The sequence below is a fragment of the Nomascus leucogenys genome, chromosome 8 (assembly GCF_006542625.1).
Source record: "Nomascus leucogenys isolate Asia chromosome 8, Asia_NLE_v1, whole genome shotgun sequence".
In the NCBI taxonomy this organism is placed as follows: domain Eukaryota; kingdom Metazoa; phylum Chordata; class Mammalia; order Primates; family Hylobatidae; genus Nomascus; species Nomascus leucogenys.
The window spans coordinates 4249139-4271880 of record NC_044388.1 but is presented as its reverse complement, the minus strand read 5'-3'; the positions used below and the strand labels follow the sequence as shown (position 1 = coordinate 4271880).

Sequence of the window (22742 nt, the reverse complement as noted above, 5' to 3'; positions counted from 1 at the left end):
TTCCCGTGCGAGGGAGTCTTCGTTGCAATGACAACTCTTAAACGAAAGCAAAACAAAAATAATTGCAGAAGTCCACAAAAGCAAACACAAACAAATGAAACTTTCCGTTTAAAACAGGACTGTAACCTCAAATATTATCCTCAAAATCCAGATCGGTGGTTCTCAGTCTTGACTGAACTTTGGAATCACTTAGGGAGTGTATACATATACACGTGTGTGTGTGTGTGTTTGTGTCTGTGTGTGTGTGTATATGTGTATATATATACAGTATATATATACAGTGTATATACAGTATATATACTGTATATACAGTATATATAGTGTATATACAGTATATATACAGTGTATATACAGTATATATACTGTATATACACTATATATATACTGTATATACACTATATATACTGTGTATATACAATATATATACAGTGTATATACAGTATATATATACAGTATGTATATACACAGTATATATATACAGTATATATACACACAGTATATGTGTATATATGTAGTATATATATACACAGTATATGTATATATATACAGTATATATATATATATATACTGATTTCTGTGTCCTATCCCAGAGATTCTGATGTAACTAGTCTTGAGTGAAGCCAATCAGAATTTTTTAAAGCATAGGATACAGCTGTGCGTTTGAAGCTGGAAGCCACTAACCCAGGTGCTGATCAATGAAGAACTAGGCTGGGGTGCTGTCTTACAAGGTCATATCGTTAGCACATCCTTCCCATTGTTTAATTATTGGTATCTTTATATTTTAAAATCGTAGTAGTCAAATCATTCAGTGTACGTCAAAATATTTACTAATGAAATGATTCTTTGGTTGTATTAGGGAGATAGAGAACTGACTTTTAAGAATTTTTTATTAAGTATTTAAAAGCAAATATTGATTTATTGGTGTTTTTAACAAAAGCAACCACATTTGTTTTATTAATTCTGGCAGAGTTGATTGAGAAGAGAGATACGGGGGCTAGCTGGCTGCTCTAGTAAAACCTCATAGACCCTTAGGTGACCCCTCTTTTCTCTCTCTCTTTTTCTCTCTCAAACCACATAATAATCAGAAGTAGCTTAGTGAATATAGAGTCAAAGTGAGAAAAGTTAATCAAATGGTTTTGATGGTCATCATCACCTAATTCTGAGGCTCCTGCTGTCCCACAAAACCCATGCCTGCAATGGCAGCCTTCTCTCCTGTGAGCTCAGACCTAGGCCACCTTAAGTTCTTTCCTAGATTCCATGCAGACCTCCCCACGTCTATTGGCAGTTATCTTCAAATGGATTTCAACAAAATGTGTAAATAATGCCTTTCTTTTATGTCTCTGTTATTCATTTACTCCAGTCATCTCAATTGAACTTATCATTAATACCTGAGGAGTTATTTTCAAAGAGACAGACCTCTTTATGTGTTTTATGTGTTGAAATTGTAATGGTCAGTGGAAATAAACAGGAGTGTTTATGATTGTGACAATAAAATGCTGCAATTAATGATTGTAAATGCTATTAATTTTAATATCCAAAACAATTATTGGGATCTTTCAAATAGTTAAAGAGTCTGACAGTTAATGTAAATCTTAAGAAAGGAAGTATTAGCTAAGTAACTTTAGGAAGAAAATGAACCTTGGGACTTCCTGTTATAGAGATACTATGTTAAGTTTGGTTGCATGTGACAGAAAGCCCAAAATAAGAGTGGCTTAAACATGAAAGATTATTTTTCTTTCATATAAGACTGAATATAAGCAATCCAGGATTAGTGTGGCAGTTTCAGTGTGAGACCCAGGCTCCTTCCTGGCTGCTCTGTGATCTTCAGCACATGGCTTTCATTCATGGTTCAAGCTGGCTGCTCAAGCTCCCACGATCTTGTCTGAAATCCAGTCAGCAGAAAAGGGCAAGAGTGGGAATAACGGTACCCCCTGCCCGTTAAGAATACTTCCTTTTGCATGCCATTGGTGAGGACAGAGACACACGCCTACTTCTGGTTGCAAGGGAGGTCAAGAGTCTGTGCTCTTGACAGTCATTTGTATACCTAAAAACTGAGAGTTCAGTGAATAAGGAAGAAGAGGAGAGCAGATACTGAGAGGTAACCAGCAGCCTCTGTCAGGGGTCTTAATAAATATTCTTCAAAAAATAATGAATGAATAAGTGAGTAGATACTACTAGAAATCCAGGCTCACTACAACATGAGGAAAAGGGTTGAATTTTGCAATCCTGATTCTGCTACTGACTAAGAATGTGGCTTAATCTGAGCCTCAGTTGTCTAGGTAAAATTAAAGTGATAATAAAAATACCCACCAGAGTGAGAAAATGAATATAAAGGGGCTACTTAGCACAGCTTGGGACATGGTAACAGCTTAACAAATGTTAGTTCTTACCTTTCTCTCCTGCAAAGCTAAGGCCCAGACCCTGGAATACAGTACTCTCTCCTGCATTTCTGTCTTTCTGTCTCCTACTGGACTACCTGGAAGACCTCTGAAGAGGCCTATGAAGAACACAAGTACTGAGCACCAGTAGGTGAAGGTTAAGGCTGATAGCAGGGATAGTAAATTGCCTCTCCCAGTATAAAATTAAATCTGTATAATAAGTGAGACAATAATTACTCTAAGAAAAGACTAGCATGTTATTTCACATTCCTTATCTCACAACAATGGTAATATTATCCCCATTTGACTGGTGAGGAAACAATCTGAATAATTAAGAAATTTGCTCATATGGCCAGTAAGCAACAGAGCCTGGCTAGGTACCTGGGCAACATGACTTCAGAGTCTGTACCTGTTACCCCTGTGCTCTACTGACTCACTGTCTTGCCTATTGACTGTGAACATCTCTGGGAAAGGGCAGGACAAGGCCCTGTTTCATCTATCTGCAGTCTATGAACTTGCCCGAGGTATCTCTTCATACCTGACCGTTTTCTAGCATTGTGGCTTGAGTAATCTGTTTACAGATAAGAAGTCTTTTTCTGTATCTCTTTAGCATCTCCTCTTGCCCCAGTGTGGTCATCCTCTGCAACCACAGAAGCTACATCCATACATCCAGAAATGTCCGTATACTCCTGTGTATGTGATCAAGGGGACTGGTTATTGGGGATGGGGACCACCAATCTCCATTTACCGCCCCCCCGCCCGCTGCCTCACTATCTGTATGCAATGCTCCTTCCACTCTTCATATTACAGAATTCTCTTCCCCTCTTGGCTAGAGAGACTTAGTGAGTCAACAGAGACTTCACCCAGATACCACATTCTTCAAGCCATTCTGAAAAGACTCTAGAGCAAAAGTATCACTGCCAGCCCTGTTCCAGGGAAAAGGCAGGGAGACAAACAGTGGAGGGAGGCCATATACAAAGAACACGCTCATTTCAAGTTTTCTTCAATGACTTTAATTGGAAACTTGAACCTTCTAAACCATAGTTCACACCCGGCTCTGTGGTACGGCATTTAGTTCTCAGTGGGGTTGGGGGACAAATGCATAATTGAGGTTAAAATAGGGAACTACAGTCTCTCTGGTCTTCTAGAGTTATTCAAATTATGGCTGCTGGATAAGCCTTAAAATAATTATGTTAATGACACCAAGCTATGGGTTCCTTCTTCCTCTGATGCTGAATCGTCCTCCTATGAGGAGAACTCTTTAAAAAAAAAATTGGGGATCAAAATACAAGTCTGTGGCTGCACTAAACATCCACAAGTGGGAAACTTCTTGATGCAGATACTGAGCTGGACACAAAAACACTCAGGCCTGGAGAAGGCCACCCCACCCCCAGCCCATTCACTGCACCAACCTATTACCCTTCTCCATTCAGCATTGGAGTTCTCCCAGACTCTGTTTTGAGAGGATCTAACTCTGGAAAAAAACAAAGGCCCTTGCTTGATTACTGTGGCCTTACTTCTTTGAGGACCCCAACACAGGGCTGAGTTGTAGTTTACAGAGCTGTGTATAATAACAGCCATTATAGTAATCTTGAATTTCTATCAGCTGTTCTTCCTAAGAACAATTGAAAACACCTTCACAGTAAAAATATCAGGGTTTGCCCTCTCACCAACCCCAAAAAGAGGAAAGTGGGCAAACCCCTTCCCTTTACATTAAAGGGAAGCATGAGGCCTGGTAAGGTCAAAGGACTTCTTCCTAGTTCCCCCACACGTCAGGGCAGAGAGCTATGGAGGGCTCCTACCTTCTCTGCCTGGACTCTGTTTCTTAGTCAACATTGCCAAAATTCTAGAGGATAAAGGTTTGACTGTCTATCCACATTTTTCTAATTTGTGCATTTTATCTGTTTCCTTTGTGGGCACTTTGGGATTTAGGAATGCTTCTCAATTGCTTTGAGATTTGGTGATCCCTTCCGGTCCTCTCCCTCTTCTCTCTAGTCCAGAGAAGATAGCACTTCAGTCTTGCAAGAGCCCTCATGCCCCTTTCTGGCTCGAAGTTCTATTAGGTGGAAGACACTATGTAGGCTGTGGCGATGTACTTCTTGCCATTCCCATAGGTAGACTTGTCCCAGGTATATGTCCGGACGGCTAAGGGATATCCTCCCAGGCTTAACTGGCAGCTGTGGGGAAAGAGCCTGAAATCAGAGGGGCTCCCCACTTCACCCTGCCTCTCCCTGGGCTGGAAGGATCAAGCCCAACAGAAGCAGAAGGGCTCCATTCTGCTTAAACAGCCTTAAAGACAGAGCTGGCACTGCTTTCTTCAGCAGCTGCCTGCAGCTCCCCATGTGCAAGGAGCCATTTCAAAATCTTTGCCTTATTTCTTATGTTCTTAAAGAATGCTGTTCCTCATCTTTCCCAGAGCAATATTCCAAAATCCCAGATTCTGGAGGTGAAATCCTCAGAAATTAAATGTTTGCTTAGGGTTTCAGAAGTGGGAGAACTCAACGTGTCCGAATGTTAGAGAACTTGAGGCCCAGTGGTTCCTAATGGTACTTTCTGGGGCTCTAGGTTCCCCTAAGTAGCCTCAGGGGACAAATAAAGAGGCTGAGAGCTCTAGGACAACTCCATTTCTATTTCATATATTAAGGTCCTATGTAAGATTTCACTTTGGGGGAATGAGGGGAGATAGTTTTGCTGCTAAGATGAAGTTTGGCAGCCACCAAACCAATCCAAAAACTTAATTGTTCAAGCAAGAGAGCTGAGGCCCAAAGCACAGATTTGTCCAAGCCCTCTCAGCCTCTTTGTGGCAGAGTCCAGGTCTCTTGACTCTGTGATGGCTGAAGACAGCCTGCAGCCCCAGTCTGCCCCCCAGGCCTGGCTGGCCCCATCCTTACACTTTGCCTGGCCTGGCGATGAAGCACAGGGAGTAGAGTGCAAACTCAAACTCAGGGCTGCTGCCGATGAAAGCGGAGCCCACTTCCTTATAGTAGCCGTCCCAGTTGAACTGCATTGCCAGCACATCGGGGTAAGAATCCCACTGCGGAGGGAAGGGCAGAAAAGGGGGTCTGGTGAGTGCCACAGAGTGGAGTAGAACAGGTGCCCAATGGCAACAGTCAGATGGTATTCGTTGAGGGTCCATTAGGGGCCTGTGTGAACCTTCCAGGGAGACTGGATTCTTTAAATAGAGGAGGCCGTCTGCCTTGCTAAGGTGTCTGAGCCCACCCGGACCCTCTGCCTGGAGCTGCCAGTGCACATCTACCAGAAAGGGCCAAATCACTATCCATAGGATCCATCTCTGGATGTCAAGGACATCACTGTTCCCAGTGGCCCTCACACATGGAAGAGAAGGACCGTTTACTGCCCCCAAATTATTTCCTGGTACCGGGCAGCAAAGGTTTCTGTCTTGTAAAGTGTATGAAGTTTAGCTCAGACTAGCCAGGCTGAAACTTTCAGCCACATTCTAAGGAAACTAAGGCAGGGAGTAATTGCATATCTTGTTCTTCCCTCTGAGAATCCTCCCCAGGCCCCAGACTCCCACCCCGATATGGTGCCTCCTGCCTCCTGTCCCCTGCAGTTCTAGAGCCTTCACTGTTTGGAAGGGAATTCCAGTGTCCTGGCTGGCTAAAGTGGCTGTCCAGCAGGTGAGGACGTGATAGTCACAATCACCTGGGGCTGCCCCCGAGAGTCAGGCTGAGAGACAAGTCAAAGGTTTGGAATGCAGAGTGAGAGCAGGACATCTGGGCACTGACAAGGCTTTTCCAGCCCGTGTACTCACAGGCCCATCGTAGATGTGACTGTAATAGTCAACCAGACCCTCCTTCTCCTCCAGGTAGAAGCGGATCCAGTTATGGAAGCCGGTAACCTTGCCTTTTTTGACCTCACCTATAATAAAGAGTCCAAGATGGATAATCTGGGCTCCTTCCCCACCCTCTCCTCCAATCCCCTTTCTCCACCCCATGCCAAGGCTTCCCCCTTCTCTAGTCTCTGACTTCTAGCTGCTTGGCCCCTTGCTGTGAGTCCCCAGAGTCTCTCACAGTCCTATCTCTCACCTCAGGAAGGCCCCCGTTCTGGCTCAAGCCCTTGGGAGAATCCTTCCTTCTGGTAATCCTGATGACCTCTCTCAGCCATTACTCCAGCAGCAAGCCAGGCTTGGTGGGAGTTTTATGGGGTAGAACAGTGGGGAACAGACCATGGCCCTCTTGGGAAGCAGCTGGCCAGGCCCTGGAAGCAAAGGACTGTTCAGAGGTAGGCAAACTTGCTCCCAGACACATGTCTTGTCTTAGATGTACCCCCTTGGGAGCCCCAGCATCTGGTCATCTTTCCCCCTTAGGTACTCCAGAAAAGACTGTTTCTCAGAATGGCTCCTCAGACACCCCACCCTCCCCCCGGCCATATGGGCAGGGGAGAGTGCATGGGTCCCTCCCTGCTAGCTGGCTGGACTGCTGATTAATCCACACCCAGGGCTGCCCTGCTCCTGAGCAAAGCCATTCCTCTTCATCCCTCCAACTCTTTCTTTCCAAGAGAAGTGCTCCCACCTGAGAAGACATGTTCAAAGCCACTCGAGTCCCCCTCTTCATTGCCTCTTGAATAGAGCCCAAACCACATGTTCTTCAAGTCATCGACGAACTCTTGTTCTGAGCCATAGCGATCTGCAGAGAGGAACACAAAGGGTTTTGGAGATGGGAGGCAGGGCCAGGTCCTGGGAGCACTAAACAGAGACCTGAAGAGCTACTTGCTCCCACACGTCAAGAAACACATGGGTTCAATCAACAAATGTGTTCGGCTGTTTATTTAATGATTATCTATGGGATGCCTATTTTGTGCCAGATCCAGATCTAAAGGCTGAGGATTCAGCTGGGAATAGCAAGGACACGGTCTCTATCTATATTATATTCCAATGGAGGAGTCAAATAATAAATAAACAATAAGAAATATGATTTCAGATCAGTGCTATGACGCAGAGTAGCCTGTAATGATGGGAAAGGTCTGGCACATGAGTTGGGGGGTCTTCTAGAAAGGAAGATCAGAAAGGCCTCTGTGAGAAGGTAGCACTGATCAGAGAGCTGAGGGATAAGGAACTGGCTACACAAAGATCTGTAGGGAAGATTCTTCCGTGTAGAGGGAACTGCAAGAGCAAAGGCTCCAGGCAGACTTGAGTTTGCTATTCAAAGAACTAAAAGAAGTCAGTGAGGCTGGAGCAGGAGGGGAGAGTGGTAGGAGAGGAGGTTTGAGAAGCAGCCAAGGGTCAGATCCTTCAAGCCATGGCAAGAAGGTCAGATCTCAGGCGAATAGAAATAAAACAAAAATGTTTTAGATTTACTAATCGCTTTCTGTCCACCTAGTGCCTGCCATTTTAAGTGCTTTCAATGTAACACTGAATCCTCACGTTGAATCTTCACATAAGCTTGGTACTAATTATCCCCAACTTAGAAATGAAGAAACTGAGACAGACAAAGTATAAAACTCATGCAAGATCACAGTTAATGAAAGGCAGAGACAGCACTTGAGTCCACTCAGTCTAGGTCCAGAGACCAATCTCTTTAACAACTCTATAGCTTCTTGGTAGTGCAGAGCCACTGAAGGATTTTAAGCAGGGGAATTGTATGATGGGAGCTTTTAAAAGATCACCCTGACTGTGTATGTTAAAAAGGCAATGGGGTGGTGTGAGTGGAAGCAGAGAGACCAGTTTTGAGGCTCATGCTTTGTCCATGTAAGAAGTTGATGGGGATTAGATGGTGGTGTTAACTCCAGAGGAGGAGAGAGAAGCAGTAGGCCCAGGACATATTTTGAAGTGGGAGTGATGGACATTACATTACTGATGGAGGAGATGGGGGTAGGGAACTTTGAGGTAAAGAGAACAATTAAATCTAACTACTAGGCTTTTGGCCTGAGCAACCGGATGGGTTATGTTGCCATTTATGAAATGGGGAAGACCCAGAGAGGAGCAGGTATTTTTGATGGGAACCAAAAATTCTTTATACACTAAGTTCTGTGTGAATATTGGTTAGATAGCTAAGTGGAGATGTTGAAAAGACCCTTGGGAAAGTTCAGGGCTGAGATTTCAATGAGGGAACCATCAAAGATTGACTGTTTACTGCCCACAATTTTATATGGTGAATACAAAAGAGATACCAGACATATTCCTTCCTTTCAAGGACTTAAAACACATTTGGAAAACAAGACTAAATATACATGAAATAACAGAGAATGGTTTCACACACTGCATAGCTACCCTTACTGAGCAAGGACTGAGTGCCAGGCTTTCTACTGGGTGCTTTATAAGCAGTCATCCTCAAAAACCCCATTTCAAAGGGAAGTCCCAAAGAGGTCAAATAAATTGCCCAGGGTCAAGTCACTAGCAAGTGGCAGAGCCAAGATTTAAACCAAGTCTCTCTGGCCCAAGGCCATTGTGGACCACACTCCAAACTCTGCAGAGGTGCCGAAAGCCAGAGGGAGCTGGGGCAGGTGCAGCCTTCACAAATGCGGTGGGATATGAACTATCATAGAAGTTTAAGGATAAGTGGGATTTGGACAAGGAGAGAGGTGAGGAGAGAGTGAGTAACGGGACAGCCTGGCCTTGGCATCAGAACCCTGAGTTCCAGCCGCAGCTCCGCTTCCAACTCATTTGTGGCCTCAGATTCTAAGTCTAGCCTGTCTGGCCTCCGTTTCTCTCATTTGAAAAGCCCTTGCTCAGTCTAGGCCTCCAAGATTCTCTTGTGTATTTACTACAAAGAGAACGCCAGGGGGCAGCACAGGATTGCAACTTCTTCATAGAGTCACTCCTGTGTCACTGTCACTTTACCTAAAAACAGTGTCACCAACTCTTAAGGGAGGCAGCAGCTCTGAGCCAAGGCACTCTCAGGGACAACGAGGGAATACCCGGACACAGCCACCCCTGAGACAAAGCCCAGCTGCCTGGAGTTTGGGAAAGGAATCTGCAGGACAGTAACAAACACAACTCCATGCCAAGAAGTCCTGCGGCCAAAATCTTTTTTGGTCTGACTCAAATGCGTCTCTATCTGGAGGCTTTCCAACCACAACTCTTCCCGATAGGACTTCCCTCTCTGAACCTTTGTTGATTTTCTGATGTTGTTTCCCCAGCCAAAAGGTGGACTTAGCCAACCCGATTCCTGGACTTTGGTGCAGGAGGAGGAAGTAGAGTCAGCGACTCTATCTGTCTGAAACATGGTGCTGACTCCGGGATCGCGGAGGTGGCTGAGACGTGCCCTGGGTGGGGGTGGGATGTGAGGGGAGGCTCACACCCGGCAGAGAACCCTGAGACTGTAGCAGAGGGTGGGCGTGCATGAGGCAGTTAATATGAAGTCAAAGGTGGGGTGATTTCCAAGCCAACCAGCCAGAGGATGTGCCAGCTCCTGGTTGGGTTCCTAACCTCTCCTTGGCTTCCCCCTGGCCTCATCCCTCATCCCTCCTAGATGTACACTAACCTCCACAGAGTCCCCACTGCCTCCTCACCTGCCCTCCTAACCTTCCCTGCCCCCACCCACCTGGCTTCCCTCAGACAGACTCATGCGCCTTGGGACCTGGGGGTGCTCACTCACTCTGGTGATGGAGGAAGCTGTAGAGCTCCTTCATGACTGCTGTCTTCATGATCTCTCTGAGGAAGGCATCCTGCTCGGCCAGCTCCTGGGCACTGAAGTGCTCCCTATGGCCTGTCGCCCGCTGGTAGTTGTTGAGGAGGTTGATGAAGGCTGCATAGGTGGGCTTGGAGAACAGCTTCTCATTGACATAAGTGAAGAGTCTGGGGGAGGCAGAGGGGAACCCCACTGAGAGCCCCAAACACGGGGCAGCGACCCCTCCAGAGACTTCTAGACAGGCCAGGGGCAGACAGGCGAGGGCTGGTTTCAGGAGCCGAGGGGGCACTTCAGGTACTCTTGAAAGCCACACGTCAGGTCACTTTTCTTCCACCTCACGTTTTGGAAGAGCTGTTCTATCCTCAGCCTGGCCAATCACAGAAACCCTCCCAACTGGATATCCACAGGCCCTAAGATGGCTTTGTCTCTGGAGACCTATTTTCTTCTGCTGTCCCTTTGATCCTGCCTGACTTGAGGATAAAAGAGCTGAGGCATCCAAAGAAGCAAGGATAGGGGCGAGATCTGGGGGGTAGAAAGAGGAATTGCGGGAACTTACGGCTTTGGGCAGCGATCCACTTGGTCTCTGGTCTCTGACGGGGAGATGCAGTTTTGGCTATTGAGAATGATGTCTTCCTTCTGGGCTTTGTTGGTGTCTGCCCTGTAGATCTTCTCAGAGATGCTCTGAATCTCCTCTTTGGTTATGGCATCACTGCTGTGGGAGAAGCCCTCTGGGAGGAATTGGGAGGGGGATGGCCTCAGAGCCAGAGGGAAAGGGGGGCGGGCAGGAAATTATCTGTGTGCATCCCCTCCTGGGCACCTTCAAGAAGCCAGCATGGAGAGAGGGGGGCCACAGTTGGACACCCTAGTGGTGGACAGGGGCCCAGAGCCTAAAGGACCTGTAAAATCACCACACCGCATTGCGCACAGAATGTCCCCCCACCCCTTCCCCCTAGAAGGGGTCTCACGCTTGAGCATGCATCAGAATCACCTGAAGGCCCTGGTAGAACAGGACAGTGAGTCCCACCCCTAGAGTTTCTAATTAAGTAGGCCCGGAGTGAAGCCCCAGAGTTTGCGTTTCTAACAAGTTCTCAGACATTGCTGATGCTGCTGGTCCAGGGACCACACGTTGAGAACCTGCTCTAAAATCCTTCTGTCTCTGCAGCTTAGCTAAGGGAGCAGAAGACTAACCGTGGTCACTACACAGGCTCTCAAAATCCTTGCAGCAGTTCCCAAACTCTTGGCAGCGGGCATTGCAGTGACATTGGTGGTGCTTGTCAAAGGCTTCGTAGCAGCGGCCCCGGCAGGAGGTGGGTGCCCAGTACAAGTCTGAGAAGAGAGGGGTGGTGTGTCCCGGGCTCACCTCTAGAGGTCACTCTGAACGCCCCACAGGCTGTCCCTCCCTAGCCTGGCTCTCTTCACTCTGCCCAGTCAAGATCTCCAGGGAAGAAAAACAAACAAACCTAATTCGTGCACACCCTTCACAGTCAGGAAGTCCTTTCTGATGCCGAACTTTACTTTCTGGCCTGCTGTTTTTCTAATCTTCTCATTCTAAAAATAAAATCTCTTCCACTTCCCTCTCCAGGCCTCCGGCTCTCTTTCCTAGCTACCCTCCTCCCATGGCCCCCCAGGCTGGCTGAGCCCCCCAGGCTTCTTCCTGCCCAGGTTCCCAGAGTCCAACAAGCCTCTGTCATCTGGCTGAGGCCTGGGCCTGGTGCCACGGCCATGGCCACCCCTCTTTGTCACCCTCATGTCCCTCCTGCTTTATCTTGAGGGCCCCTCTTTGGGGAGGCAGGCTCACTGCTGGCGAGGGCCTCTTCTGTCTCTTCCTCCGGCTGTGGCATTGGCTCTGACTCTTTGTGGTCCTCTGCAGGTAGATAGAAAAAGAAAGTCACCAACAACCTGAGAATTCCCCTGCTGCTTGCTTTCTGGTTCTCTGCTTCCCCAGCCTCAGGGGACAAGCAAGAGCACTGGAAGCAAATTCTGAACAGGGGCTGGGGTCCAATGGACAGGCACCAAATAATGAGGATGAAAACAGAAAATGGAAGATGTTTCCAATGGAAGACACATTATAGAAAACTTATAAAAAAGGAAAATAATTTCCCCAGGTGACACATCTGGATTGAAAACTCTGATTTTGGTGATGAAAACCCTGATTTAACAAAAGTTGACAGATGGATAGAGCCTTGATGCTGTCCTAATGACAAGGCCCTCACTTAGGAACGTCCTGTACCTAGGAAAACTTCTCATCAGAGTTCAGGGTAAATTCTCAGGGCCTCAAGGAATAAGCACTGTTTCCTGAGATTCCAACTTCCCTTCTTTCTTTGCCCCACTTGGAAATGGCCACAAAGACTGCGTCTAGTGAAAGGACATGTTCAGGAAAGCACATTCCTATTGCTGCCCCTTTCCCTTCACCTGCAAGCTGAGTGACTGTAGCTCAGCTCTGGGTGGAGAAGGGTGGATTTGAGGTTGGGGGTGATGCAGGGGGAGAAATGTTCCTGGGGACTCTGAGTTCCTCTCTCATCACACCGTGGAATAATCCCCCCAGCCCCCCCTCCACATACCCAACAAACAATACTGTTACAAAGTGATTCAGAATCTACTAGTGAGTTTGCTGGGAAGTTATTACCATCAGAACTACCAGTCAGGTTATTCTTCAGTCAACAAACATCTTCTGATCACTTACTATGTGTCAGGCTGTGTTCTAAGTGCTGGCAATCCATAGAGTTCTGAATTCAGCCACATTTTATGCTAAACAGAATTTTGTGTGCTGAGCTGGAATCCTAACCATCATTTCCAATATGTTTTTCTGTTGGAAAGGGGTTCTGAGTTGCAAATCAGAAACTTGAAGATGAAATGGCTACTACGCTGGGTATTGCCTTTATCTTGAATGCCAGCCTGATGGTCCAAGGTGAACAAGCCTTCCTGTGTTTTCTGAATGGTAAGAAAAAGTGGGGACACAAGGGCAGCAGAAAAGGCATAGGCCCTGATTCCGGCTGATCCCTGGGCCTGGGTCTCCCTGCCTGGGGAAGGAGGTATATGTGTGTGTGCTAATATATATGTGGTGCAAATGTATAATACATATGCTTATATGGTGATATGGTTTGGCTGTGTCCCCCCTCAAATCTCATCTTGAATGGTAGCTCCCATAATTCCCACGTGTTATGGGAGGGACCCAGTGAGAGGTAATTGAATCGTGGGGGCAGGTTTTTCCTGTGCTGTTCTCGTGATAGTGAATAATTCTCACGATATTGTATGGTTTTATCAAGGGCACTTCCCCCGCACTTTGCCTGCCACCATGTAAGATGTGTCTTTGCGCCTCCTTTGCCTTCTGCCATGATTGTGCGGCCTCCCCAGCCATGTGGAACTGTGAGTCTATTAAACCTCTTTTTCTTTATAAATTACCCAGTCTCAGGTATTTCTTCAGAGCAGTATGAAAATGGACTAATACATATGGTATTTTTGTATAAATTGAAAAAAAGCTTCCATATGAATGGAAGCAGCTCTTTGGGCGCTTGACTGGCTACCACCTTTGGGCAAATTCAGAAAACGCACTCCTTTCTCTCAGCAGACACAACTCTTCACCAGGGCACAAAACCTGATGAGAAGGATACAGACTGGATTTTGGTCCAGCTTGCTGCTTAACCAGGTTCCCTTGTGCAATGCACAACCTGTGCAACGATTATGCAGTGAAATTGATGGCCATTACCTAACGTGCCTTCAGTGACCGTGTTTTCAAAACTGGGAGTCAGAGTGCATGGCTTGACAGCAAGGCTTTGTGTCACAAAGCAGAAGATCATTAATCTGGGAGTTGACAACATTGGAAGCACCTAAACAAGTTGATTATTCATACAAGATTTTTTTCAAGTATTCATTTAAAACTATGCAGTTAAAGGTGGTGCATGTCCTGTTCTAATTTGTAGGCTGGAAATGATGGTATGGGGATGTTGTGCCACGTGGTCCCTTCACTAGAGGAAGAGCGGTATGAATCGTGTCCGTCACTGTGACACCATGCAGTCTTCCTGGCGGTACACAAGTTGTGAGAGTTTGCTACCATTTTTACATTTTTGCGATTTAAAGTGTTGAATAACAATTAGTAATGTCATACATACTAATATATTATTTTTATCATTTTACCCATTTTTAGAATTTGGTACTTAAACTTTCAAGATATTGTTAATACTCATAGTTCAGACAGAAATTCTAGGTAAATGACATCTACTGTATTTTAAGTTGGGGGCATCCTAGAAAACCTGAGAAAAGTGGTGGCCAAATTCCTGACCCTGCCTCTGTCCCTCAGTGCTTTCTGTCCAGACCCTTAGAGCCCCTGTCAGTCCTGAACGCTGCTGTGGCCTGCTGGACACCCAGGCCAGTGGCCCCTTAGACAGGCTGGACGTGCGTTCGTCTCACAAGGAGGCTCACCAGTACACAGGTGTTCATAGTCTTCACAGCAGTTCCCATGCCGGAGACACCAGCGGTCACACTGGCAGGCAGTGTCCCGGTTAAATTTCTCATTACATCGAGATGCACAGGATTCCATTTTTCCTATGGGCAGTAAAGGTCACAAACTCAGCTCTATGGAGACCCTGTTCTCCTCCCCAAGGTGCCTCCTGCAGGAGGGTTCACAGACCAGGGCAGGAGTGTACCTGGCAGGGAAGGGCATTAATCTCTGCAAGGGAGAAGTACATCCACAGCCTCCCGTGCACAACATAAGCCTGCTCCCCACCATCCAACACCCACCAAATATTTCAAGGCTCATCAAAGAGACGAGGGTCACAAACCCAAATGCCTATTTGGGTTAGGCCCATAACATAAACAAGTAAAGAAGCAGGGTATGAGGCAGTAGGAAGAAATGGAGACCGTGACAAACTTGAGAGCAATGCTCCATCTGAAATTCGCAGCTGATGCTCAGCTCTAGCCGATTGTTGCCATGTTGGGATGTGGGCTCAGTGTTGCCAGAGCCTCCCCTTTTTTTTTTCAAGATAAATCTTCATTTTTATGTGAAATTTTCCAACCTTGTAACACTTTAAGCACGCCAAAGAAAGAGGTCTGTGAACTGGGTGTAGCCCACAGGCCCCCTTCACCTGTCATGTCATGCTGCCCCAGGGATGTCCCCTGCCCCTGACCCTCCCCTGGCTCTTATCCCATCCCCGTTATGTTCTTTGCTTCTTTGCTCTTCTCTCCCCTTCTGCTCTTCTCTGCACCCTCTTTCCCCCTGTGTCACATCTTTCTGTTCTTTCCTGTCTTTGGAGTACATTCAGATGAATTTATGCTCAGGGTGGGGAATGAGGCGGGTGCGGGTGAGAATTGGGCTCTGGTATAGCATTCTATTATGTAACCACAGACCACATCCCCTACTGCAGCCAAATGGTTTGCAGAAACAAGCTTTTGGTCGCAAGGGACATAAGACAAGACATTTTGAAGGAACAGTGGAAACCCACTATCCACTCTGGGATTTAAGGGTGATAACAGAGTCTTTGTTCGATTTGAGGTTCCTGAGGTTTGGATTTCACGAACGCTGGGTTCAGAGGTCATACTGTGGGTTACAGAGAATGTCAAGATCAGAGTCAGAGTTACCATCAGCATCAGAATTTGTATCAGTGAGGAAACTGAAGCCTAATTTGGACCAGGGTTGGGGTTAGTTAGGTTAAGAACTACAGTTAGGATTTGGGCTTGAATTAGATTCGTTGATAAATTAACTATTTTGTATTGATATTTGGGTAAGGAATAGGAATAGACTTAAGATGACATTCAGGGTTGAGGAATGTGTCAGGATGAGAAAAAGATGAATAATCCCTGTTTTGTTTGGGGGCTTGGTTCTGGTTATGATTCAATACAGGCATAGTATCTTAATTTAAGCCTGGAGTGGGTTAGAGCTTAAATATTAGAGGTTGGGTTTAGTTACCAGTCCCTAGTATTGGATTCTGGGATTAGGGTTGATACTGTGTCTAATGAGGGACAGGATAGCAGAGAAGTTAAGAACCTAGACTCTGGCGCCAAACTGCTTGAGGCTGGAATTCTGGTTCTGCTGCTTTCTAGCTATGTGATCTTGAGCAAGTTGTTTGAACTTCTGTACCTTGGTTTTCTTATGTGTAAAAGTGGGATGATAATGGAGCCTATCTCATAGAATATAAGAATTAAATGAGTTAATATGTGTAAAGCACTTAGGACAGCAAGTGACACATAGTAGTACCATAGAAGTATTTGTTAGGTGAATAAACGGTGGCAATATTTCATGCCCATCTTCCAAGTGACAAGTGTTCAGACTGGCTGGAGCAGTCTTCCCTGTGTGGTGGCCCTGTCGACACACTTAATCTAGCTGACACTGTCCCAGGGTTTCAACAGGGCCATCCCTTAGGCTGGGTTGTCAGCACATCTGTGTTGCTGGTTTCCTGGCTGACTTCATCACTACAGCTCTGTATTCTTTACATCAGAGAGGCATCGGGTCAAGGTTAACCCGGGTCCTCAGACAACTTCGCATTGTCAGGCCTCCAAGGTGGCCAGGAAGGCAGGTTTCCAGTCCCTAAAAGAGACCAGGCCCAAGGCCACTTGTTCCTTCAAGCCCGCAGGAACTCCTCTTGAATGTTAAATGATGCTCCCTTGGAGCCTGAATGCAAAGATCTTAAGGAGAAATTTTCAGCCCATCAGCTCCCTGCTCAGTCAGCCTGGCAGTACACCCAGAATCCAAAGGGAGAGAATTCAGGCAAATCAGGGCAATGTTTTTAATGGGCCAAATCAGCAGAGTCCAGGGAAAGAATTCACTTCATTCTAGCAGCTGGCACCAGTTGAGAAGGGTTGCAAGCGAGCAGTCAGCTGGACGTGCAAGAGAGCACCCCCGCCGGCCCAAGCTGAGTGGGCTCTTTCATCTCCACTCAAGAGCTTTGTCTCCAGCAAGAGCCCCACGCCAGCACTTGCTCACATTTCTCTGTGCACTTAGTCTGCTTCAAGGTGACCTTGGGATTTGACAGTGGAGGGCAGGGGTGGGAGGAACTTTTCCTCAAAGGCACTTTGCTGTGACATTCTGGGGACACTCTGATGAGTGACTAGTCACCCTAACAACTCACTCCAGCATCCCCACACTGCACCATTAACACCAACACTCTGAATAAGCCTTGCTCCCCAAGCCGGGTGCCTGAATCACTGCTCTAGTAACCTGTGCCTCTTGTTCCTCTGCCTCACCTCTCTGACTCTCTGCCTTTCTTCATCTGAGCCTTTCCTCTCTCAGGTTCAGATTCTCCCTCCATTCCCCCATGAAATGCTCGATTTCTCTGCACTTGCTAAGACTTCAATATGCCAGAACAGCCACTCCCTATCCATACTGGCTATCAAGAAAGCTTGGTCCCAAGCCTGGGTGGACACAGTGTCCCTGTACACTGGCGCTCAGCCCCTCTGATGACTGGGACATCCTACACGTCTGTACCTCTCAGAAGGCCCCAGATGCTGTTTCCATGGAGTCCTAGTCAACTAAGAAGCCTCACCCCTTGGACTAGCTTCCTGCCTCCATTCACAACCAAAAAAATCAACCAAGGTTCTCCACAGACATCCAACTCATAAAGGAGGACCTGAGGCTGTCAATGATTCCCCATGTGATTCCTATTCTTGCCTCTCAGTTCTGAGATGTTGGGATAGTATCGACAAGTGCAGAGCCTCTTCCCTGCCACCTTAGGAAGCCTCACACACTTGACCTCACTTCCCCATCAATCCCACAGCCAAAGCAGATACTGCCCTCTGACCCAGCAGCAAGAGCTCCACCTGCACTTCTAAAGCCACTGCTACCTCTGCCCTCAGGGATGTCCCCCCAGGGACCAAATATCCAGAGTTGCTCTCCTTCCCTAAGGCTGGAATATGCCAAGCCCGCTGGCCACCCCTACACATTAAGCCCCCAGGTTCCACCTTCCTCCCCACCAACAGGGCTGAGGCTGGTAGCTCCCAGGCCCACACTCATGCTCTCCCACTGCCTGTCCACCCACTAGGGCCCAGGCAGAGCTGGTTTCTGGTAAGGCGCACTATCTCATCCATGGTTGGGAGGCACAGCTTCCTCTTCCAGGGGTTTTCCATTTAGAAATCCCATAAGGGTCTCCTTTCCACAACCCAATTTGAAATGGCCCCAAGTGGAAGTTTCTCCCAAGAATATTTATAGTCATAATCATAGCGAATTTCCAATTCACTGAGATCTCACTTTGCACCAGGTGCTTCTCATATATTATTTCATTTAATCCTTTCCACAGTCCTACACAGGAGCAACCCAGTGGAAGGATTGTCCTGTGGGCAGAGGAGGATTCTCACCACACTCCTCAGCTCAGCCCCTCCCTTGGCACTCCTTCCCACCTACCCACTAGCTACCAATTAACACATCAGCACCAGCATTTTGCACAGTTACTAAACAGGAACATGGTCCTGTTCCTCTGCCAGTCCCATCCCCTGGACCTCTCATAACTGTGGGCCAGGTCCCTTCTGTATTCTTTAATTCTCCTAACACTGCAACAGAGATCCATTCCTCTGACCCCTGTACAGCCCCAGATAGGACGTGGCCCACCTCCTGGTCAGGGGCCCTTTCAGTTTCCTCCTAAGCCTGCCCACCTCCTAAGGCTCTACCCAAAGTAAGATCACACCCTAGACAACCTCACCTGTCACCAGGCAGTGGAAGGAGTGACCAAGGGCAGCCAGGCCACTCAGACCCCGTGGACCCCAGCCCTAGCTTTATACCTTACAGTGGCCCCGGACAACAAAATCTTGGGGAGATCAAAACTCAGGCTGGACTAAGGGATGTTTGGGGCTGATCCTCCAAGGTGTCAAGAAGGGACTTCCATGAAATCAGACCATCAGCCCTGCAACTCTCTCCACATAGTCCAGTCCATTCCGGGAACAACACCTGCACCCTCAGACAAGGACAACCCAAAAATCTTCTGCGGGCTTAGGACAGAGCTCACCCTCCCTTGTCCCACGGCCCTACCCTCTACCAAGTTCTCCAACTCTCTGCTTCTTTAGGCAAGATCCCGCCCCACCAGCAATCCCATGCCTGCCAGATAGTGACTTACCAGCCCAGGCCAGGCCGCACAGCATGGCCACTACCAGGGAGATGCAGGCCCTCATGGTGCCCAGTTGGAGGCCAAAAAGGGAGTGGCTGTTGGACTTTCACTAGCGTCGGATGAATGTCACAGCTCTCAAATGAGCCTTATTCCTCAAGCTGATCCTTTTAAAGACACCAGGACTTGTGGAGCTGGTGTCTCCAGATCCTTTCAGGAAGAAAAAGGGGAGGGAGGGACCCTAGATGGTTAGGAGGTGGGGCCCTACAGCTGTTTGAAGCCTGAGGGAAGGTGACTAAGCAGGTAGGTAATGCCAGATGTTGAGAACAGGTAATGCTAGCTGTTTGCAGCTTAAAAAATAGGTCATGCAGGCAGGCACACCAAGATGGGTCCAGTTTGGAGGGTTCTTTGTCCAAATTAGGGATACCCATGGGCTGATCTTTGGGTGATCCCCGCCAGACACCTACTTCCAAGTCTCAGACCTGACTTTCCAAGGGGCCACAGGTTGGATTCATCTTCAAATTCCTGGAGCTTAGCATGACACTGGCACACAGTAAGGTGACTGGTCCAAGTTTGACAAACAGTAAGTGCCCAAGCAAGGGTTGGGGTCATTGGACAGAGAGATACAGGATGTGTCGGTCAGAACCAGGGCTATTCTTGTTACCACCAAGCCCAGCATAGCTAAATCAGCCACATGTAGCTGCGCATGGCTAAATCACCCTAAAATATTATGCAAATGACTCTTATTGAGTTAGCCTCTGGGGTTTAAATGTTTCAGATTCCTTATGAGGCAGGGGAGGGGCAAGAGGCCTCTTAAAGGCAACTGAAGGCCCACTCTTCTTCCCCTGGGAGCCCAGGGTTTCACTCCCTTCACCCCCACTTACACTCCTCTCCTCAGGAACTCCTCCCCAGTGAGGTTCTTTTGTTTCCAAGTCCAAAAGAAGAGGAGTAGCTCCCTGTGACTGTCCAGTTTTCCCCGATAATAAAGGTAAAATCTGCTAAGTATGATGCTCTTGCCAGAAAGAGCACTGCATGGGGATTCTCATCCCTCTCAGGCAAGAAAACTATAATATAAAAAGGCAAAATTGGTGAACAGTGGAGGCCACTCTATCAGTGATTTTTTTCTGGAGGTTGGGAGTGGAGCACGTCTTCTTCCAGTGTGCTTTAGCAGGAGAAGTTTCTTCCTCTCGCTGGTCTTCAGCTTTCTCATCTGAAATGATGGGGTTGGATCTGACAATCCCTTCCAGGTTCTCAGACTTTAATCTCGAGTTTTCCTGCCCATGTGCCAGGTTGAACAGTTGCTGGTGGGTTAAAGAGAATCCCCCAACCTGTTGCTGTGTAGAGAGGATTCCAAACATAGGGACTCAGGGGTAGACAGAAGGACAAGCCTAGGGCAAGCAACCTTTACAAGGGGCTCACACCGGAAGTGTAATATATATATATTTTTTGAGATGGAATCTCTCTCTCTGTCGCCCAGGCTGGAGTGCAGCAGTGTGATCTCAGCTCACTGCAACCTCTATCTCCCGGGCTCAAGCAATTCTCATGCCTCAGCCTCCCGAGTAGCTGGGATTATAGGCATGTACCACCACACCCGGCTAATTTTTGTATTTTTAGCAGAGACCATGTTGGCCAGCCTGATCTCAAACTCTTGACCTCAGGTGATCCGCCCACCTTGGCCTCCCAAAGTGCTAGAATTACAGGTATGAGCCACTGCATCCAGCCCGGAAGCACAACTGAAGAGTGAGCCTAGCCCTTCTCTCCCAGAAGGAAGCTGGTTAGAAGGAGTAAGAGCAGAAATGGCTGCTTCATTTGCATAGGTTTCATTTACACAACCCAAAAGCAGGCTGAAGAGTCACTGCCCCTCAGAATCCTCATCCTCCCTGGGTTGGCACCACATAAACATATCTCTGACTCCTGTTGTTTACGGGACAAAGGACGGTGTCACTGGCTGGCCTGGGAAGCAATGATGCCTCAGAATTTGGGACTGAATGGTCTGTCCCTTCCAAGTGTCCAGCTGGGTAGACCCTAGCTGAAGCCAAAGCTGTCAGAGTGGAGTACAGCCTAGCTAGATTCTCCTAGTGTCCAGCTGAACTGGCCATGGGATGGCGTTTTGAGGGCAGGAGCTCTCACCCCATTAGTGGAATTTTAGGTCGGGAGCAAGGATGGGAGCTGGGGAAGACAGTTAAGGATGACTCCATAGAGCCAGATGGTTCATCTGAGGACCCAAGTGTTTAAAACTACATCCTTCAACAAGAGTAACAGCCTTAACAACCACCAGCAACATTGACTGAGCACTTACCGCGCGTGTTATCTTATCATATGTTTTATCTCATTGATTCTCACTACAACTTTAATAGGTACTATTGCTGTCCTCATTTTACAGATGAAGAAACTGAGGCACAGAAAGATTAGGAGACATGCCCAGAGCACACAATCATTAAGTTATGCAGCTGTGCCTCAACCCAGATCCACCTGACCAGGGGTCATTCTCATAAGCACTGTTGCTCCATTGCCCCACAACATCACACTTTGAACCACCACTTAATCATGTCTGGTTACTATACAAAGCAGTCTAGATTTAAATTCACTGGGATTAAAGGGACCTCAACTGCCATCTAGTTCCACTTCTCACAGGATGTCGCAACTCCCTAAACAACCCTAAGTGCTTGTCCTGCCTCTCCTTCAATGCCTCTGGTGCTGAGGGTTGAGGGGTGGGGAATTGGGATATGCCCTCCCACGGCTGCTCATACGCCCTCTTCGCAGATCGGATTCCCAAACCCTAGATTTTATAACCGAAGACATGCTGACAAACGCAGAAAAAATCCATTAAGCCAATAAATGAAAATATATCAATATATATTCATGCAAAGATGCCTCATAAACTTAGATGTCCATATATGTGTGTGTACACACACACACACACACACACACACACACACACACAGAGAGAGAGAGAGAGAGATACATTAAGATAGATTTCAGGCAGCTTTCTCTTCCCTGCTAGCCTGTTGTGGACCAAGAACTCTGCTGCTCCTCTTTCTGAGTACCCCCTGCCATTAGCTACTCACATGTACCTTGCAAACTTCCATCCTTGCAAACTTCCCAAGAAGCCACAGTGAGACCAGCCAGCAAGTTGGGAATCACGTTAGGCTGGGTCCTGGAGACCTGGGGTAGGGAGAGAGTGGAGGGAGATGCATGGGGGATGGTGTCTCAGTGATGAGAATAGCAACAGAGATGGTGCAGTTGTGGCCTCTGTGGAGGTTTGGAGAGTGGGGAAGAGGGTGAGGCTGCTTGGGCAAGGATTTGGGAGGCACTCAGCTGGGAGAGACGGAGAGGGTGGGAATTCCATCAGCCAAATGTTTATCGAGTGCTCACTGCATGTCAGGGGCTATGCTGTTATCAGACTGGCAGGGTTCAGGCCAGGCTGGAAAACCCTTCCTGGAACTGATTGGTTTCTGGTGGGACAGAGGCCAGATAAGCCTCAGCATTAGGCCATTGTTTGAAGTAGGCCTCATTCATCTCTGGGCTACCACAGGTGGTCTGGGATCTGTCAGGATCAACAGGCCATGAGAGAGACTGACCCAGAGGACTACTAAAAGGGATACCTGCCCAGGCCAGTCTATTCTACCATCCTCGTTCTCCTGCAAAACCAAGGCCACGTCATTTCAGCAGAGGACCTGAGTGCAGAAGGACCCTGCAGCTGGCCCATCACGGGAGAGGCACAGACTCACCTCCCAAGGGGACCCTGGCAC

General features: G+C 47.5%; 2 protein-coding genes across 6 annotated transcripts in view; both read right to left on the bottom strand.

Moving 5' to 3' along the window:
- Nucleotides 1–3368: 3368 nt before the first annotated feature.
- On the bottom strand, nt 3369–22144 carry ENDOU (endonuclease, poly(U) specific). Of its 5 annotated transcripts, XM_003252245.3 has the most exons (11): nt 22065–22116; nt 19003–20200; nt 14387–14509; nt 11766–11831; nt 11156–11293; nt 10524–10695; nt 9935–10134; nt 6911–7024; nt 6151–6257; nt 5270–5412; nt 3369–4555 (listed from the first exon to the last, which is right to left on the bottom strand). In XM_003252245.3, the coding sequence occupies exons 2-11, from the start codon at nt 19055–19057 to the stop codon at nt 4438–4440; spliced, it is 1236 nt and encodes a 411-aa protein (XP_003252293.1). In that variant the 5' UTR covers nt 19058–20200; nt 22065–22116; the 3' UTR covers nt 3369–4437. The 5 variants fall into 5 exon arrangements, with proteins under 5 accessions (XP_003252293.1, XP_030672548.1, XP_030672547.1 ...); XM_030816688.1 differs by lacking the exon at nt 19003–20200 and having other exon boundaries at nt 22065–22144; XM_030816687.1 differs by having other exon boundaries at nt 14387–20200.
- Nucleotides 22064–22742, bottom strand: part of RAPGEF3 (Rap guanine nucleotide exchange factor 3) — a 30928-nt gene continuing 30249 nt past the window's right edge. The window contains exon 29 of the transcript XR_004031263.1: nt 22064–22155. The gene's annotated coding sequence lies outside the window, so the exon portion shown is untranslated. The remainder of the gene's footprint in view (nt 22156–22742) is intronic.

Bases quoted from the DNA above. Each gene is read 5' to 3' on its own strand.
- ENDOU (XM_003252245.3), bottom strand. From the start codon at position 19,057: ATGAGGGCCTGCATCTCCCTGGTAGTGGCCATGCTGTGCGGCCTGGCC. The intron at 14,510-19,002 runs GTAAGTCACTAT...TACTGCCCATAG, and splicing joins GTGCGGCCTGGCCTGGGCTG to GAAAAATGGAATCCTGTGCA. The intron at 10,135-10,523 runs GTAAGTTCCCGC...TGCCTCCCCCAG, and splicing joins GTGGATCGCTGCCCAAAGCC to ACTCTTCACTTATGTCAATG.